The sequence below is a fragment of the Anabrus simplex genome, chromosome 1, assembly GCF_040414725.1.
Source record: "Anabrus simplex isolate iqAnaSimp1 chromosome 1, ASM4041472v1, whole genome shotgun sequence".
In the NCBI taxonomy this organism is placed as follows: Eukaryota; Metazoa; Arthropoda; class Insecta; order Orthoptera; family Tettigoniidae; genus Anabrus; species Anabrus simplex.
Window position 1 is genome coordinate 844,976,836 of NC_090265.1, and position 18,919 is coordinate 844,995,754.

At 39.9% G+C, this 18,919-nt stretch overlaps 1 protein-coding gene across 3 annotated transcripts in view; it reads right to left on the bottom strand.

Annotated features, from left to right (window-relative positions):
* Window positions 1-3,754: 3,754 nt before the first annotated feature.
* Window positions 3,755-18,919, bottom strand: part of Ate1 (arginyltransferase 1) — a 145,132-nt gene continuing 129,967 nt past the window's right edge. For all 3 annotated transcript variants that reach the window (XM_067136422.2, XM_067136421.2, XM_067136423.2), the window contains 2 exons: window positions 5,954-6,206; window positions 3,755-5,166 (listed from right to left, as the gene is read on the bottom strand). In XM_067136422.2, coding sequence (XP_066992523.2) covers window positions 5,020-5,166; window positions 5,954-6,206 — 400 coding nt within the window. In that variant the 3' untranslated portion in view covers window positions 3,755-5,019. The remainder of the gene's footprint in view (window positions 5,167-5,953; window positions 6,207-18,919) is intronic.

Genomic DNA, 18,919 nt, shown 5'->3' on the forward strand with positions numbered 1-18,919 from the left:
CAGGAAGGAAGATAGGACTCCCTCAAACAATGTACAGGTTACAGTAGGTGTACAAGAGGGAGGGGAAGGAAAGGGAGGAGTTGTAGAAGACAGGTGGTCAAATGTTCTAAGGGGAAGGAGATTGCAGGCCAATGGCTCTATTCAGGATCAGAATTCAGGACAGGTGTCTGTGCGAAATCGGTACGAGTCACTCCAGGTAGAACAACAGAGGGAAGATGAGGGACAGGGAACTGTTGCTGAGATGCATGGAAGTAGGAGGAAGGGAAAAGGTAGGAAAGGGAAATGTAGAGTAGAGGATAGGAAAAGACAGGTGGAACAGGGTCATGGGAAGGAGAAAAGGGAGGAGGAAGTAGCTTCTGCAGCTATCAGGAAAGATAGGGCTGACCAGGAGGGGAGGGGATCAAATGAGGTGGGTAGGGTTGAGGCTCTGGTCATGGGGGATTCCATCGTTAGACACGTGGGGAAAGTGTGTGGAGGAAAGGGAACCAGGGTAGAATGTTATCCAGGAATTAGGTTGAGGCAGATGTTGAGGAAAGTAGAAGAGAGGGAGGAGGGGAAGGAGAAGGTGGTAGTGTTTCACGTTGGTACCAACAACGTAAGGCAAGCTGATATAAGTACCAACATAGTTGGAGATGTGTGGGATCTGGTAAATGCAGCACGGGTGAAGTTTAAGAAAGTGGAGATTGTTATTAGTGGAATACTGTGTAGGAGGGATACTGACTGGAGGTTGATTGGGGATTTAAATGAGACTATGGAGTGGGTATGTGGGAAACTGGGAGTGAAATTTCTAGATCCTAATGGGTGGGTAGGAGATAGGGATCTGCGCTCGGATGGCCTTCATTTAAACCGCAGTGGTACGTATAAGTTAGGAAATTTGTTTGGAAGGGTAATAGGGAGGTACATTCAGGGAAACGGGATGGCCTAGGGAGCGGTGATAAGGGAACAGGGAACTGGAAATCAAGTAGGGATGACATAAAATTGTTAGTGCTGAACTGTAGAAGTATTGTAAAGAAAGGAATAGAATTAAGTAATTTAATAGATATATATTTACCAGATATTGTAATAGGAGTTGAATCATGGCTGAGAAATGATATAATGGATGCAGAAATTTTCTCACGGCACTGGAGTGTGTATCGTAGAGATAGGATAGGAAAGGTGGGAGGGGGAGTTTTCATTCTGGTGAAAGAAGAATTTGTAAGCTACGAAAAAGTTAAAGATGAGACACATGAAATTCTAGGTGTAAGGCTCATTTCTAAAGATAATAGGCAACTTGATATATTTGGAGTGTACAGATCGGGAAAGGGTAGCACTGATGCGGATTCGGAATTATTTGATAGGATAGTCAGCTATGTGGGAAACGACGTGGAAAGAAATGTGATTGTAGCGGGAGATCTGAATTTGCCAGATGTAAATTGGGAAGGAAATGCGAACGACAGGAAGCATGACCAACAAATGGCAAATAAGTTAATATGGGAAGGACAGCTGATTCAGAAAGTGATGGAACCAACCAGAGGGAAAAATATCCTGGATGTGGTGCTGATAAAACCAGATGAGCTCTATAGGGAAACTGAAGTAATAGATGGTATTAGTGATCATGAAGCTGTTTTTGTGGTAGTTAAAAATAAATGCGATAGAAAGGAAGGTCTTAAAAGTAGGACTGTTAGGCAGTACCATATGGCTGATAAAGCAGGTATGAGGCAGTTTCTAAAAAGTAACTATGATCGGTGGAAAACGGTAAATAAAAATGTAAACAAATTCTGGGATGGGTTTAAAGAAATTGTTGAGGAATGCGAAAACAGGTTTGTACCTTTAAGGGTGGTAAGGAATGGTAAAGACCCACCTTATTATAATAGAGAAATAAAGAGACTAAGAAGAAGATGCAGACTGGAAAGAAATAGAGTTAGAAATGGCTGTGGAAGTAAGGAGAAATTGAAGGAACTTACTAGAAAATTGAATCTAGCAAAGAAGGCAGCTAAGGATAACATGATGGCAAGCATAATTGGCAGTCATACAAATTTTAGTGAAAAATGGAAGGGTATGTATAGGTATTTTAAGGCAGAAACAGGTTCCAAGAAGGACATTCCAGGAATAATTAATGAACAAGGGGAGTGTGTATGTGAGGATCTTCAAAAGGCAGAAGTATTCAGTCAGCAGTATGTAAAGATTGTTGGTTACAAGGATAATGTCGAGATAGAGGAAGAGACTAAGGCCAAAGAAGTAATAACATTTACGTATGATAACAATGACATTTACAATAAGATACAAAAGTTGAAAACTAGAAAAGCGGCTGGAATTGATCAGATTTCTGGGGATATACTAAAGACAATGGGTTGGAATGTAGTACCATATCTGAAGCACTTATTTGATTATTGTTTGGTCGAAGGAGCTATACCAGATGAATGGAGAGTTGCTATAGTAGCCCCTGTGTATAAAGGAAAGGGTGATAGACATAAACCTGAAAATTACAGGCCAGTAAGTTTGACATGCATTGTATGTAAGCTTTGGGAAGGCATTCTTTCTGATTATATTAGACATGTTTGTGAAATTAATAACTGGTTCGATAGAAGGCAATTCGGTTTTAGGAAAGGTTATTCCACTGAAGCTCAACTTGTAGGATTCCAGCAAGATATAGCAGATATCTTGGATTCTGGAGGTCAAATGGACTGTATCGCGATTGACATGTCTAAAGCATTTGATAGGGTGGATCATGGGAGACTACTGGCAGAAAATAGATCTCAGAGAGTTAGAGTAGGTGAAGCTTTGTCTGACCCTGTAATAGTTGAGAGGGGAGTTCCTCAGGGCAGTGTTATCGGACCTTTATGTTTTCTTATATATATAAATGATATGAGTAAAGGAGTGGAATCGGAGGTAAGGCTTTTTGCGGATGATGTTATTCTCTATAGAGTGATAAATAAGTTACAAGATTGTGAGCCACTGCAACGTGACCTCGAAAATGTTGTGAGATGGACAGCAGGCAATGGTATGTTGATAAACGGGGCCAAAAGTCAGGTTGTGAGTTTCACAAATAGGAAAAGTCCTCTCAGTTTTAATTACTGCATTGATGGGGTGAAAGTTCCTTTTGGGGATCATTGTAAGTATCTAGGTGTTAATATAAGGAAAGATCTTCAATGGGGTAATCACATAAATAGGATTGTAAATAAAGGGTACCGATCTCTGCCCATGGTTATGAGGGTGTTTAGGGGTTGTAGTAAGGATGTAAAGGAGAGTGCATATAAGTCTCTGGTAAGACCCCAACTAGAGTATGGTTCCAGTGTATGGGACCCTCACCAGGATTCCTGATTCAAGAAGTGGAAAAAATCCAAAGAAAAGCAGCTCGATTTGTTCTGGGTGATTTCCGACAAAAGAGTAGCGTTACAAAAATGTTGCAATGTTTGGGTTGGGAAGAATTGAGAGAAAGAAGAAGAGCTGCTCGATTAAGTGGTATGTTCCGAGCTGTCAGCGGAGAAATGGCGTGGAATGACATTAGTAGACGAATAGGTTTGAATGGCGTTTATAAAAGTAGGAAAGATCACGATATGAAGATAAAGTTGGAATTCAAGAGGACAAACTGGGGCAAATATTCATTTATAGGAAGGGGAGTTAGGGATTGGAATAACTAACCAAGGGAGATGTTCAATAAATTTCCAATTTCTTTGAAATCATTTTGGAAAAGGCTAGGAAAGCAACAGATAAGGAATCTGCCACCTGGGCGACTGCCCTAAATGCAGATCAGTATTGATATTGATAATGATCTATAACCAAACACGCACTGCGTACTTCTCATGCTCCATTACACGCGTAATTTGGCGCATGTCAGTTACGGGTACAGTACATTTTAAACATAGATTTCCATTGCATTTGTTGATTGTATTTTATCTCAAGTTTTTTATGTATCACTGTTTCTGGTATATGTCTGTCTTCTTTGTCATTTTAGCTGATGACCTCTAGGCTAGGTCGAAACATGTCCTATGTAGCTTTTTAAACAGATCACTTATCAAAAGGCAAACATGTATTGAACAGGTGGACTTTATACAATTAAAATTCTCTTAGAATTTCATCTTAGATGCTTTTTTATGCCTAAATTTGTTATACAATCTTTTGTTATACAATTGGAAAAAAACAATGCTATTTTGCATACACATATGGTATGCCCATTTTACCTGGTTAATAAGAAAAATTCCTTATTGTTCTTTCTGAATTCCCTAACATTTCACAGTTTACCATATGGGTGAACACCCTACATTAGGATCTTGCTATTATCATGGGTTAGGTTTGTGGTGCATTAGGAATTCACTATAGAAAATAAATGGAAACTTTAGTAAACAAAAAAATGTAATTGCAAAGCGAGACTGTATGACAATGTGCAAGAATATGAAGCACCTGAGATTTTCCTTTGATACATACAGATTTTTAGTCATTAAATCAAAGTGAAGAACAATGCAGTGAATGACACACAATTCATTAGTTAAGTTCTTCTTTTTAACTTTCTTACAGTTATTTTACATTTTCTATTCCAAATAGATGTTTCACTGACCAACTCATCCTTTTGTCATAGCGTAAGACCAGAAGGCTTGCTACAATTACATTGCTATCCTTGTCTTAAAATCCTACTATCGACAGATAAGAACTCGCTGTATTTCATTTATTGAAGGCTGATAATGTAAGACCAAAAGGATTGCTACACTTGTACTGCTATCCTCGTCTTAAAAGCCCTACTTTAGACGGGTAACCACCCATTATTCATTCCATTCCATGGAGATCGACAGCAAAAGATCAGGGGAATTGTTATATTTACATTGATACCCTTGTCCTAAAGATCTACTTTAGACAGGCAAGGATTCATTTCATTCCATTTAATGAAGGTCAACTTCATCTATGCATTAATATGGTCTAAGCAAGAAAATATTCAATACTCCCTGACAAAGTACCTTCTAACAAATATAAGGAGGCATCAAATGCAGCTTGCCGAGCCATTTATAAAACTAAATGAACAGTCAGTTTTCAACAGTGTTACACCAGTCAATTCTTGACCAGTAGCATTCGTTTGGCACATTTCATGCCCACCAGGCTGGCATACTGTTTAGTCTCTTCCACATCTTCTAAGTCTCTATTCTTAGTCTGGTAGATGAAATAGGGCATAGCCTTGTTGTGTGACAGCACTAGGACCTGCAAGTTAGAACAGAGTTTTGAGAATCATAAACCCTCAAGTAGATTAATGCAAGATTATATTAATATGACGATGATGAAAAGAATACACATAAAGGATAAACATAATGAAAGGTGTTGGAAAGGAACAAATAAGTGTCATTTTCGGCAAAATGGTTCCAGCATTTCGTCCAGAGTGCAATACTCGCTAATTACATAACTAAACTGGCAGTTTTCTAAAAATTTCTTTAACATTTCTTGGTTTGGCACAAGTTTATCGAGCAATTTTAGTTTCTCTGCGCTAATTATATTGTCAAATTAAGAGTTTGTAGCAAGAATTTGAAATGCTTCACAGCCATACAATTTTAAAAGAATTCCACACCAGTACCATCTGATACCCAAAGATCTTTCAAATTCAAGTGGGAAGCTTTAAAAACTCCAGACAAGTGTAAAAGACCAAAGGCGGCTTCAATTTCTGCAGTCACTGTGTTCACAGCATCTCTTTCCCGCTAGCAATTCAATTTTTTCTATCCATATCTTTGTAAATATGTTTGTCACTCACCTTATTGTCAGTGGAAAATAGTTTCCATCCATATGTATGTACAGATATGACTTTTTTACCATTAATTTAAAAGTGATTTTATTGTTTATAAGTGTGTTTGTGCTTTTATAATACCAATTTTCTATTTATGTTCATTTCTTACATTATGTTAGGTGATTTTTGACACAATTTAAAAATTTTTAAATTATGTAAGCTATGTCACTAATAATTGAATAACTTGGCATCAATGGCTTATAAAGAACTTACTTCACTGACGACCACACTACCGTCTGCATCAACGACAGTAGGGTCCTCCTCAAAGCGGCAGTACCGGCTAACATCCAACTTCGGCTTGCATTTCTCAACTGGATGCCATGTGTACGTTTCCGGGCATAATAAAAATGAAGGGCAGTAATTGGCTTTGTATCTCATCTTTGGACATGTGTGTATGTAAAAACCCATATAATAGTACTGGAGATCTGGAGCATTGTGGTGGAGAGACCGTACCAAAGACAACTCTCTGGAACAACAAGAAGCAGTCGCATTGAAAGTACATATAACCCTAAATTCATACAATTGGCAAAACACATGAATATTTTATAATAACCACAGGGTGGTAGTGATTCTGCACAGACACCTACAACTTTCCTCAATTACATAATATAACAGAAATACATTTTATCCCAGACAATCATTCTGCCCTAAAGTTTAATGATAGGTTAGAGCAGAAATACCAGAGGATATTGTCAGGTACAGTTTTGTTCAGAACAACAGCTTTCTGTCATCAATACCTTCTTCAAACTACATCCCAGCGTTTGTATACATGGATGTCCCCAGCAGACTGCAACGGCCATATTGTCAGGAACCAGATAGACTTCATCCTCATTAAAAGTCACCTGAAAAGGCTCGCCAAATCCGCTAAAACCTACCTTTCAAACTATCGTTTTGTCAAGATCAGACGCTCTGAAAAACCTAAGTGCACTGATATAGAGAAACAACCTCGGAGCACAAAATCAAACCACCTTAAAGTTTGCTAATTTTTTTTTTTTTGCTATTTGCTTTATGTCGCACTGACAAAGATATGTCTTATGGCGACGATGGGATAGGAAACGCTTAGGAATGGGAAGGAAGCGGCCGTGGCCTTAATTAAGGTACAGCCCCAGCATTCGCCTGGTGTGAAAATGGGAAACCACGGAAAACCATCTTCAGGACTGCCGACAGTGGGGCTCGAACCCACTATCTTCCGATTAATAGATACTGACCGCACTTAAACGACTGCAGCTATCGAGCTCGGTCCTTAAAGTTTGAAGAACTGATGAGTATAGTAAACAACTCAGGAACAACTGATATTGAACCCCAATGGAATATCTTAAAGAATGTACTCATTGATATTCAAGAAATGGACATAGGATATTCAAGCAGCCTACAGAAGCAGCTGTGGATGACAGATGAAATATTATAACTTATGGAAGAAAGACTGAAAATGAAACACAAAGATAAAGATCAGTATGAAGCGTAGTATAGGGCAGTGCAGAGAAAATGCAGGGAGGTAAAAGAACTTTGGTTGGTGGAGAGATGCAGAGAAATAGAACATCTCCAGGAGAAACAGGTTTTCATTAGGGAGTGGAATTCAGGAGAGGCATTGGTGAGGAATCTGTATGAGTCACTGCAGGTACAACAGCAGAGGGAAGATGGGAAACCAGGAAGTAATACAGATTAGGGGCAAGGCAAAAGGAAAGGGAAACAGAGCAGGAAAGGGAGGTGGAACAGGGTGGTAAGAGGGAGAGAAGAGTGGAGGAGGTAGATTCTGCAGCTGTTGGAGACGTTAAGGGAGACCAGGAGAAGAGGGGATTTAATGAGGTAGATGTGTCCGAGGCACTCGGTCTTCAGCAACTCTGTTGTTAGTCATGTAAGGAAGAAAGGGAACCAGGGTAGAGCGTTACCCAAAAATTAGGTTAAAATGGATGGTTGGGAAAGTAGAAGGGAAGGAGGAGGGTAAGGAGAAGGTAATAATTTTTCACGTTGGTACCAACAACTTAAGACAAGCAGGAACAGGTAATAATACAGTTGGGGGTTGTCAGATCTAGTTATCACAGAGCGGGAGAAGTTAAGGGAGCGGAGTCAGTTATCAGTGGGATACTGGCTAGAGGGTGATTGGGGATTTAAATGAGACTATGGAGTGCGTATGTGGGAAACTGAAAGGGAGATCTGATGATTCTAATGGGTGGGAGGAAACAGCGATCTAAGCTCAAATGGGTTTTTAACTATAATGGTACACGTATGTTAAGAGATCTATTTATAAAAAAGTTATAGGGAGGTACATTCACGGAAATAGGGTGACCTAGTGAGCGGTGATGACAGTATAAAGAGCTGGAAGTAAGAATGACAAAGTTGTTAGAGTTAAACTGTAGAAATATTGTACAGAAAGGTATAGAATTAAATAATTTTAACAGATTTACAAGGTGGAGTCTAAAATATTCAGTGAAAGATACCATAACAAAGAAAACACACGTTACAATCAAAACATCTTTAGGCGAAGTACTCTCGAATGGCCACAATACACTTTTGGCAACATGCATACAGTTGCTGAAAACTGGCCGTGCAGGCATCTTTTGGAATTGACCGAAGCAATGATGTCACGTTTTTGGATGTCTGATGTGTCAGCAAAATGTGTGTCTTTCAGGTTTCCCTTGAGGCAGGGAAACAGAAAAAAGTATGCAGGCACCACACCCAGGCAATACGGCGGATGTTAAAGATGTGGCGCATCATTAAGAGTTTCCTGTCCACTCCGAAAGCGTTTGAACCAGTCGTAAACACATTTTCCGCTAACGGCTTCTGTTCCGAAGACTTGCACCAAGGTTACACGCATCTCTGTTGCCTGTTTTCCCAATTTGTAACAAAACTTGATGTTTATGCATTGCTCCGTTGCACTATGACATGTCTTCTCCAATTGGCTGCAGCAGACTAATGCTTCAGCTACATGTGTTACGAAGGTGGTTTGAAAAGTCTGTACAAAGTCCGGTAGATGGCACCACCGGCGCGTATCGAAGTCATGTTTAGTTAGTAGCATCTCTTGAATGAACGCACACCAAGTTTCAGCCATATTGGTCTATTTCTTTGTGTTTGGCATTCGTGTGAATCAAGGAACTTATAGTCATGAATTTCATTGGTTCTGTATTGAAGTGGGATTACATTAAATTAAATTAAATTAAATTCTTTCGAGGTCCACCTATTCAATACAATGATGTTTGTGATTCAATTACATGTCAAATGGTACTAGTTTCGGCATCTATGTGCCATCATCAGCCTTAAGTACAAATTAAACAATATATATATTCCTAAAACATCTAAAACACATTTTAACACATTATAAAATACAATTACTGTAGTGATACATGAGATATTTTAAAATTATGTTACAACAGTGGGAATTCATCTTTATATCACGATCTTACATGATCAAAGTAAACTTCCCCGGAACCACCTAATATCAAGGGAACAAATGTTACTCACATAGACAGCATACAACAGCACAAATTCACTTATCCCTGATGTACACAGACTGAACTATGTAATGAACAGCCGGAATTTTAAGAATTTTATATCACAGCAATCAATTGCAACATAATTTTAACTTATCTCGTGTATCACTACAGTAATTGTATTTTATTATATGTTAAAATGTGTTTTAGATGTTTTAGGATGATGGCACATAGATGCCGAAACTAGTACCATTTGACATGTGATTGAATCACAATAAAACGTCATTGTATTGAATAGGTGGACCTTGAAAGAATTTAATTTAATTTACTGAATCAAGGAAGTCTAGTGATTTTCAACAAATGGACGAAAAAGAATTTTGCGTGGTGATTAAACATTACTTTATGAAAGGCAAAACGTCTCAGGAGACTAAAGAGAAGCTTGATAAACATTATATTGACTCTGCACCTTCGATTAGAACAGTTGATAAGTGGTTTCAAAATTTTTGGACTGGCCATATGGGCACAAGTGACGCTGAATGTTCTGGACGGCCTGTGGAGGTTACGAATCCAGAAATCATTGATCAAATCCAGGGTATGGTGATGGATGACAGAAGAGTTAATGTGCGTGAGATTGCTAGTGCTGTGGGCATCTCGAATGAACGGGTACATAATATTTTGCATAAACATTTGGATATGAGAACGCTATCCGCAATACGGGTGCCGCGATTGCTCACGCTTGACCAAAAACTGAATCGTGTGAAGTGTTGCAAGGATGGTTTGTCGCTGTACCAGAAGAATCCGGAGGACTTTAAGTGTCGTTTCGTCACTGTGGATGAAACATGGATATATTACTATATTTCTGAGACCAAACAACAATCTAAACAATGGGTTTCCAAGGGAGAATCTGCACCAAAAAAGGCGAAGACCGTTCCTTTGGCCGGAAAGGTTATGGCGACTCTTTTGGGATTTGATGGGATAATTCTCTTGATATAGATGTTGATTCCCATAGGGAATCTGAAAAATTTGTCCTGAATGAGCAAATTTATAATACCAATATAAATGGTCCGTTATTGGACATTATAAATTTTCCAGCTAGCTCATTCTTGGTTGCCAGCGTTTCGCCCTCGTGTGCTAGGGTGGGCTCATCAGTTGGTACCTAGCACACCCACCAATACGCTGGCCAGTGCATACCGTGGAGGCCACTGCGTAGGCTAACTGGAGCCACCGGCAGTGCCAATGCACCAAGAGACTTTGTCTCATCACTAAAAATTGATGCCTGCTTGGCCATCAGATGATATAGATGTTGATTCCCATAGGGAATCTGAAAAATTTGTCCTGAATGAGCAAATTTATAATACCAATATAAATGGTCCGTTATTGGACATTATAAATTTTCCAGCTAGCTCATTCTTGGTTGCCAGCGTTTCGCCCTCGTGTGCTAGGGTGGGCTCATCAGTTGGTACCTAGCACACCCACCAATACGCTGGCCAGTGCATACCGTGGAGGCCACTGCGTAGGCTAACTGGAGCCACCGGCAGTGCCAATGCACCAAGAGACTTTGTCTCATCACTAAAAATTGATGCCTGCTTGGCCATCAGATGATATAGATGTTGATTCCCATAGGGAATCTGAAAAATTTGTCCTGAATGAGCAAATTTATAATACCAATATAAATGGTCCGTTATTGGACATTATAAATTTTCCAGCTAGCTCATTCTTGGTTGCCAGCGTTTGCTCATTCAGGACAAATTTTTCAGATTCCCTATGGGAATCAACATCTATATCATCTGATGGCCAAGCAGGCATCAATTTTTAGTGATGAGACAAAGTCTCTTGGTGCATTGGCACTGCCGGTGGCTCCAGTTAGCCTACGCAGTGGCCTCCACGGTATGCACTGGCCAGCGTATTGGTGGGTGTGCTAGGTACCAACTGATGAGCCCACCCTAGCACACGAGGGCGAAACGCTGGCAACCAAGAATGAGCTAGCTGGAAAATTTATAATGTCCAATAACGGACCATTTACATTGGTATTATAAATTTGCTCATTCAGGACAAAATTTTTCAGATTCCCTATGGGAATCAACATCTATATCATCTGATGGCCAAGCAGGCATCAATTTTTAGTGATGAGACAAAGTCTCTTGGTGCATTGGCACTGCCGGTGGCTCCAGTTAGCCTACGCAGTGGCCTCCACGGTATGCACTGGCCAGCGTATTGGTGGGTGTGCTAGGTACCAACTGATGAGCCCACCCTAGCACACGAGGGCGAAACGCTGGCAACCAAGAATGAGCTAGCTGGAAAATTTATAATGTCCAATAACGGACCATTTATATTGGTATTATAAATTTGCTCATTCAGGACAAATTTTTCAGATTCCCTATGGGAATCAACATCTATATCATCTGATGGCCAAGCAGGCATCAATTTTTAGTGATGAGACAAAGTCTCTTGGTGCATTGGCACTGCCGGTGGCTCCAGTTAGCCTACGCAGTGGCCTCCACGGTATGCACTGGCCAGCGTATTGGTGGGTGTGCTAGGTACCAACTGATGAGCCCACCCTAGCACACGAGGGCGAAACGCTGGCAACCAAGAATGAGCTAGCTGGAAAATTTATAATGTCCAATAACGGACCATTTATATTGGTATTATAAATTTGCTCATTCAGGACAAATTTTTCAGATTCCCTATGGGAATCAACATCTATATCATCTGATGGCCAAGCAGGCATCAATTTTTAGTGATGAGACAAAGTCTCTTGGTGCATTGGCACTGCCGGTGGCTCCAGTTAGCCTACGCAGTGGCCTCCACGGTATGCACTGGCCAGCGTATTGGTGGGTGTGCTAGGTACCAACTGATGAGCCCACCCTAGCACACGAGGGCGAAATGCTGGCAACCAAGAATGAGCTAGCTGGAAAATTTATAATGTCCAATAACGGACCATTTATATTGGTATTATAAATTTGCTCATTCAGGACAAATTTTTCAGATTCCCTATGGGAATCAACATCTATATCATCTGATGGCCAAGCAGGCATCAATTTTTAGTGATGAGACAAAGTCTCTTGGTGCATTGGCACTGCCGGTGGCTCCAGTTAGCCTACGCAGTGGCCTCCACGGTATGCACTGGCCAGCGTATTGGTGGGTGTGCTAGGTACCAACTGATGAGCCCACCCTAGCACACGAGGGCGAAACGCTGGCAACCAAGAATGAGCTAGCTGGAAAATTTATAATGTCCAATAACGGACCATTTATATTGGTATTATAAATTTGCTCATTCAGGACAAATTTTTCAGATTCCCTATGGGAATCAACATCTATATCATCTGATGGCCAAGCAGGCATCAATTTTTAGTGATGAGACAAAGTCTCTTGGTGCATTGGCACTGCCGGTGGCTCCAGTTAGCCTACGCAGTGGCCTCCACGGTATGCACTGGCCAGCGTATTGGTGGGTGTGCTAGGTACCAACTGATGAGCCCACCCTAGCACACGAGGGCGAAACGCTGGCAACCAAGAATGAGCTAGCTGGAAAATTTATAATGTCCAATAACGGACCATTTATATTGGTATTATAAATTTGCTCATTCAGGACAAATTTTTCAGATTCCCTATGGGAATCAACATCTATATCATCTGATGGCCAAGCAGGCATCAATTTTTAGTGATGAGACAAAGTCTCTTGGTGCATTGGCACTGCCGGTGGCTCCAGTTAGCCTATGCAGTGGCCTCCACGGTATGCACTGGCCAGCGTATTGGTGGGTGTGCTAGGTACCAACTGATGAGCCCACCCTAGCACACGAGGGCGAAACGCTGGCAACCAAGAATGAGCTAGCTGGAAAATTTATAATGTCCAATAACGGACCATTTATATTGGTATTATAAATTTGCTCATTCAGGACAAATTTTTCAGATTCCCTATGGGAATCAACATCTATATCATCTGATGGCCAAGCAGGCATCAATTTTTAGTGATGAGACAAAGTCTCTTGGTGCATTGGCACTGCCGGTGGCTCCAGTTAGCCTACGCAGTGGCCTCCACGGTATGCACTGGCCAGCGTATTGGTGGGTGTGCTAGGTACCAACTGATGAGCCCACCCTAGCACACGAGGGCGAAACGCTGGCAACCAAGAATGAGCTAGCTGGAAAATTTATAATGTCCAATAACGGACCATTTATATTGGTATTATAAATTTGCTCATTCAGGACAAATTTTTCAGATTCCCTATGGGAATCAACATCTATATCATCTGATGGCCAAGCAGGCATCAATTTTTAGTGATGAGACAAAGTCTCTTGGTGCATTGGCACTGCCGGTGGCTCCAGTTAGCCTACGCAGTGGCCTCCACGGTATGCACTGGCCAGCGTATTGGTGGGTGTGCTAGGTACCAACTGATGAGCCCACCCTAGCACACGAGGGCGAAACGCTGGCAACCAAGAATGAGCTAGCTGGAAAATTTATAATGTCCAATAACGGACCATTTATATTGGGATAATTCTCATCGACTATCTGGAAAAGGGTAAAACTATTACAGGTGCACATTATTCATCATTATTGGACCATTTGAAAACCGAGCTGCAAGAAAAACGCCCGCGATTGGCCCACAAGAAAGTCCTTTTCCATCATGACAACGCATCAGCACACACCTCAGCAGTTGTGGTTGCAAAATTAATGGAAATAGGATTCCAACTCGTTTCACATCCCCCCTTTTCTCCAGACTTGGCTCCCTTGGACTACTATTTGTTCCCCAATTTGAAGAAATGGCTGGCGGGACAAAGATTTTATTCAAACGAGGAGGTGATTGCAAACACTGATGGATATTTTGCAGACTTGGACAAATCCTATTATTCAGAAGGGATCAGCAAACTAGAACATCGTTGGACGAAGTGTATAAGCCTAAAATGAGACTATGTCGAAAAATAAAAAAGGTTTACCCCAAACACTTAAGTAGTTTTTATTTTTGCATGGACTTTTCAAACGCCCCTTGTAAATGCTAAGTGGCGCTTCTTGAGAATTCTGATCTAATAATAATGTTATCTGCTTCACGTCCCACTAACTACTTTTACGGTTTTCGGAGACGCCGACGTGCCGGAATTTTGTCCCATAGGAGTTCTTTTACATGCCATTAAATCTACAGACACGAGGCTGACATATCTGAGCACCTTCAAATACCACCGGACTGAGCCAGGATCAAACCTGCCAAGTTGGGGTCAGAAGGCCAGCGTCTCAACCGCCTGAGCCACTCAGCCCGGCTCTTGAGAACTCTCCATTCACATGTGCATGCACACAGTGTTAACACACGTTGCCATAAAAATATTGGCCCACTCACCATACTTTACACACACACCTTGTATATTTACCAGATATTATAACAGGGGATGAATCATGACTGCGAAGTGATATTATGGATGAGGAAATTTTCATGGAACTGCAGTGTTTATGATACAGGCAGGTTACAAACTGTATGAGGAGGAGCATTCATACTAGTAAAAGAAGACTGTAAACTATGAAAAAGTAAAGGATGAAAAACTTGAAATTCTAGGTGTAAGGCTCATCTATAAAAACAGTAAACAACTATGTTTCTCGGGTGTACAGACCTGAAAAGGGTGGCATCGATGCTGATGTGGAATTATTAACATTATAAGCTATCGAGTGAAAGACATAGAAAGGAATGTTTTAGTAGTGGGTGATCTCAATTTACTAAATGGTAACTGGGAAGGTATTGCGAATAACAAAAAGCATGACCAACAAATGATAAATAAGTTCATCTGGGAAGGACAGCTGAATCAAAAAGTAATGGAACCAACTAGAGGGAAAAATATTCTAGACATGGTGCTGATAAAACCAGATGAACTCTAATACAGAGAAACTGAAGTGACAAATGGTGTAAGTTATCTGAAGCGGTAAATGTCGCAGTTAAAAGTAAATGCAATAGAAAGGAAGGCTGTAAAAGTAGGACTATAAGGCAATACCATATGATAAGATAAGCATGGGAAGGGGTAGATTTTAAAGAGTAATTATGATCAGTGGTAGAGCCCCCGTGGCTCAAACGGCAGCAAGTCGGCCCCTCACCGCTGGATACCGTGGTTCAAATCCCGGTCACTCTATGTGAGATTTGTGTTGGACAAAGCGAAGCCGGAGCAGGTTTTCCTCCGGGTACTCCGGTTTTCCCTGACATCTTTCATTCCAGCAACACTCTCCATTCTCATTTCATAGCATCTCAGTCATTACCAAATCACTTTGGGAGTGGCGACCCCATCGAACTAATAGTCTATATATGATTCATTCATGACATCCCTGACCCAGTCAATGACTGGAAAACAGGTTGTAGGTTTTCATTCATGATCAGTAGAAAATGGTAAATGAAAATCTAAACAGCCTATGGGTTGAATTTGAAGCAATTGTTAAAGAATGTGAAAACAGGTGTGTACCTTTAAAGGTGTTAAGGAACGGTAAAATCCCACTATATTATAACAGAGAAATAAGATTAAAAAGATGGTGCAGTTTAGAAAAAAACTGAGTTAGGAATGGTTGTGGATGTAAGGAGAGATTGAAAGAACTTGCTGGGAAACTGAATTTAGCAAAAAGGTCAGCCAAGGATAACATGATGACCATGGGAGGGATTTATATGTACTAATAATTATTGAAATATGTACATATATTTATTTATTTATTTACATATTTTATGCCCACATTGAAGCACTTAAATCAATACATTTGAGTTAATTTATTCTTTTTCTTCTCCCAGAACTTTCTCATCCTCTCCGACCTGGAAGCCCTTTGTGTGTCCGATATAGTATATTGTTTCCGTTCAACTGTTTTTAGTTTGAGACTTATGCTTTTGTTCTTCAAAATCCTCTTCTCTTTTTGTCTCTGATTTGTTGCTGAGTTATGCCCAATTCTTCCAAATCATCCTGAACTTCTTTGAACCAATTATAGATTTTATTTTTCAAAAAATAATCAAATAGCTGTTTCAATATCCTGGTGTCTGGTAATCTTGATATGTGATAGAAAAAGGAAATTATTGTTTTACGCATTGTAGATATTATTGATTCACATTCACGATAGATAATGTTGTTAGGCAACAATCTCCACTGTCCATCAACTTGGTGTTTTTTATTAATAATTGTTCTAAGAACTCTTCTATCAGTTTTCTGTAATTTGTCTGTTGTAGACTTTACATTTAATTTGAATAAAGTTTCACTAGCGTACGTTGCCTCTGGTTTAACTATGGAATTATAGTGTTTCAGCTTAGCGTTTATCGAAAGAGATTTTTATTTTATTTTATAGGTTGGCCAGGCCTCCAGGTCTCGCTCCCACATGTCTATATCTCCACAACATAACTTAATACTACCACCATTGTTTCTCACCACATCTTCATAATCACACCTCCTTATGTACATATCTTGCATAATATTCCACTCAAAATTGAGTTGCAAATAATGCCTTTACATCAACTTGTATCTAGGCATTTCTCGTGCACAGATCTAACCAAAGAGGCAGAGGTAGTCAAATTTTCTAAGGACAGAAGAAGTCCATTCTGCATTCTATGGTCAGCATGTAAAAGATCTTTGGTAACACATTTGTTTACCAGGCAAGTAACTCCTCAGCCTTAGGTTGCCTAATAGAGGGGCTTTCTCTGCAAACTCGTTGAATAAAATGTCAACATCTACAACAATAAGTAGGTGGGCTAAATGGTGATTAAAATCAAAACACCTCAACAAGGCAGCCATGGCTTACCATTATTACATTTCTACTTTACCAAGCTAGTCTCTGTATGATCCATTTTATTCAGCAGTTTGTCAACTTCAGCCAATTACCACCATTTTCATTCGTAATTTCACTTAGCATCATAGCGGCTGAACCTCTTTCCAGCTATCTAAATAATGCTTACCAAGTCATGCAACGAGAGAGCGAGTTCATTCTGTCTACTTGAAGACCACTCATCTCGTTTGGTCAGAATGAGCCTGCTGCTAAAACGAACAAACAAATGGAACTAGTCTGGACAAACTCAAACCTGACTTGTTGCAGTTCATTCGAAGGGGACAGTATTTGAACAGTCAGTGTTCAGAATGAACCTAAACTCATTAACAGGCTCGTTACACCAGTCCACTCAATTATTCAAGACACACCGAGTGACCCAACTGCAAGTTGTTGCCATGCTTCTGCTTCAGGCATGTGTGTTACAAGTGTTATATGCAATGGCTGAACAATAAAGTTAATGGTCATTAAACACGCGCAAATGAAAACTAATTGTGAGCAGTAAGAAAATACAGCATAACTACAGCCAATGCTCGGCGTTATCATGAAGACAAATACATGTGGCAACAGCGTACCAACGAGCAAGTCACTTGAGTTTCCGTACTGCTTCATCTGTCCAAACAGATTTCCGTTCATCATGATTAAACAGCATGGACTCGTTAGGTCGTTCCAAACATTCGTTGAAAACAGTGCAAGCGGGAAGCTTTGAAAGAGTCTAAACTGAGAAGGACCAATCTCTTGTAAATGAGCGAGAGTGTTTATGCATAGTTTTGCACAATTCTGATTTAAGTCTACCCTTGTGATCAGTCTCAGACTCAAAGGTAGCACCTACCGTATTCCTCCAAATACAAGACTTCCTTTTTTTCTCAGATTTTCATGTTATAAATCAAGGGTCGTCTTGCCTTCACGACCAAACATTAATGAATACCACTGGCAGCTACTACTGCTTCTCATCAAACCGCACACGTGCAAATCTCGACCTTCAACATCCGCGTCTATCTTTCATCACTAGTCATGAAAGTTTTTTCTTTCTACTGGTACAGCTTTGGTATACACAATGTAGATAACAATAACAAACCACCTCCAATTTGCTTGAAATTGGAATTGCAGAACGAGACCCCACATTGAAGTATCAATAATGGAAAATGCTATTTTCACAACACAACGGCAGTTATTCGTACCGGGTATTTAAGAAGTAATTGTTAAGGAACAGACCCAAGAGTTGAGATAATATGGAATTTGTGGCAAAATACAGTCAGTACAGAGACAAGCTGAAAAAATAAAATCTATAGAGGATCTGGCAAGGATACAAAAAAGGCAAACCAGCAAGCCTGTAAATTTATGTCGCTGTTTATATTTTTACAGAGATGCCAACTTTCCAGAAAGGCAATTCGTAATGCAGCCGTTAGGGCACGGGGATTGGAAGAGGGGGGGGGGGGGCGTAGAATTACCCCCCCCCCCAGATCTTACTAACTTAAGTGTACTGCAGAAATGTATATATTTTCTAAACTTTCTCTTAAGTAGTAGTTATAGTACTCATTATTCATGTATTTTTAATGTACTCTATGTATGATGTGTATTATATAGATATGAAATTTTTAAAGTGTGATTATTTTTGTTACCGGTAATACCATTACTGTTATTATTGTTAATATTAGCATATAATTGTCATCAATAGTTATTATTAAGTGTTCTAGGTTAAGACTGGTTAAGTGTAAGAAAGGAAGTACATCCCTAACTTTGCCAAGATAAATAAAACATTATTATTATTATTATTATTATTATTATTATTATTATTATTATTATTATTAACTTACATATCATTGAAAAATCAATGAACTACATACAATTCAGCCCTCTTGTTCTTCCTCATTATGCGCATCTGAAAAGTCGCGGCTTCACACACTATAAAACACGTGTGAAATGAGATTTTGAGGAACGCAGTAAACAGGGGCATTCTTTCGAGTATTGAACCATTTTTTGTTTATTATTAGC